General features: G+C 29.4%; 1 protein-coding gene across 1 annotated transcript; it reads right to left on the bottom strand.

Moving 5' to 3' along the window:
• Positions 1 to 393: 393 nt before the first annotated feature.
• Positions 394 to 1,104, bottom strand: VICG_02095 (uncharacterized protein; the record flags this gene model as incomplete). The annotated part of the gene is made up of 1 exon (XM_007605478.1): positions 394 to 1,104. A coding segment is annotated over one exon (711 nt), but the record flags the coding sequence as incomplete, so codon positions are not given.

Genomic DNA, 1,104 nt, shown 5'->3' with positions numbered 1-1,104 from the left:
GGTAATGTAGGTAATAAGAGTAATAATAAAGTAATGTAGGTAATAAGAGTGATATGAGTAGTAATAAGGTAAGGAAGGAATATGAGTAATAAATAAGGTAATGTAGGTAATATGAATAATAGTAAGGTAGGTAAGAGATAGTAAGGTAAGTAATAAGTAAGGGAACAAATAAATAGAATAATAAGTAAGGAATAAGGAATACTAATAAGAGTAAAAAGACAGACTAACTAAGAGTAAAGGTAAGTAGTATAAGTAATAAAAGGAATAGAGAATATAGTAATAGTAAGGAAGTATAAAGAAGGACTGAGTAAAGGGATTATAGTATATAAGTAATAAAAGGAATAGAGAATATAGTAATAGTAAGGAAGTATAAAGAAGGACTGAGTAAAGGGATTAAGTACTAAGATAACTTAGCAGACTATAGGTAAATAAGTAAGAGATAGAAAGAAAGGAAAGATAATAAGTGAGGAAAGTAAGGAGTGATATTAAGGGGATTGAGAAGTATAAGTGATAATAGGGAAATATATATAAATATAATAAATAAGCACTAAGTAAGGTAAGGATTATAAGGAAGGGAGGTGATAATAAATATAATAGTAAGTAAGGAATATAAGAGAGAATAGGGTAATATAGGCAGTGGGAACTAATAGGTAAGAGATGATGGGTAAAGATAGGGTAGGTAATGAGTAAGAGACAATGAATAAGGTAAGGAATATGAATGGAGACTAATAAATAAGTGATAAAGATAAGGGAGGTTAAGTAAGTGATAAAGGAAGAATAAATATAGTAATAGATAAGTAAGGAACAGATAGAAAGATAAGGAAGAATAATAAGTGAGGAAAGAAAGTGAGGTAGGTAATAAGGAATAAGGTAGTTAAGTAATATGAATAGGAATAGGGTAATATAGGTAATATGAATAGGAATAGGGTAATATAGGTAATAAGAAGGTAAGGAAGTAATGTGAGTAGTAATAGGGTAATATAGATAACATGAGTAATAAGAGGTAAGAAAGGAATGGTAAGAAGAATAAGTAGGGATGGTGTTAGTATTAGATGTTAAGTGTAAGTGGTAGGGAGGACATGAAGAGTAAGGGATAAGGAGAGA

Source organism: Vittaforma corneae (genome assembly GCF_000231115.1).
Source record: "Vittaforma corneae ATCC 50505 unplaced genomic scaffold supercont1.37, whole genome shotgun sequence".
Classification (NCBI taxonomy): domain Eukaryota; kingdom Fungi; phylum Microsporidia; family Nosematidae; genus Vittaforma; species Vittaforma corneae.
This window is presented reverse-complemented; position numbering and strand designations above follow the sequence as displayed.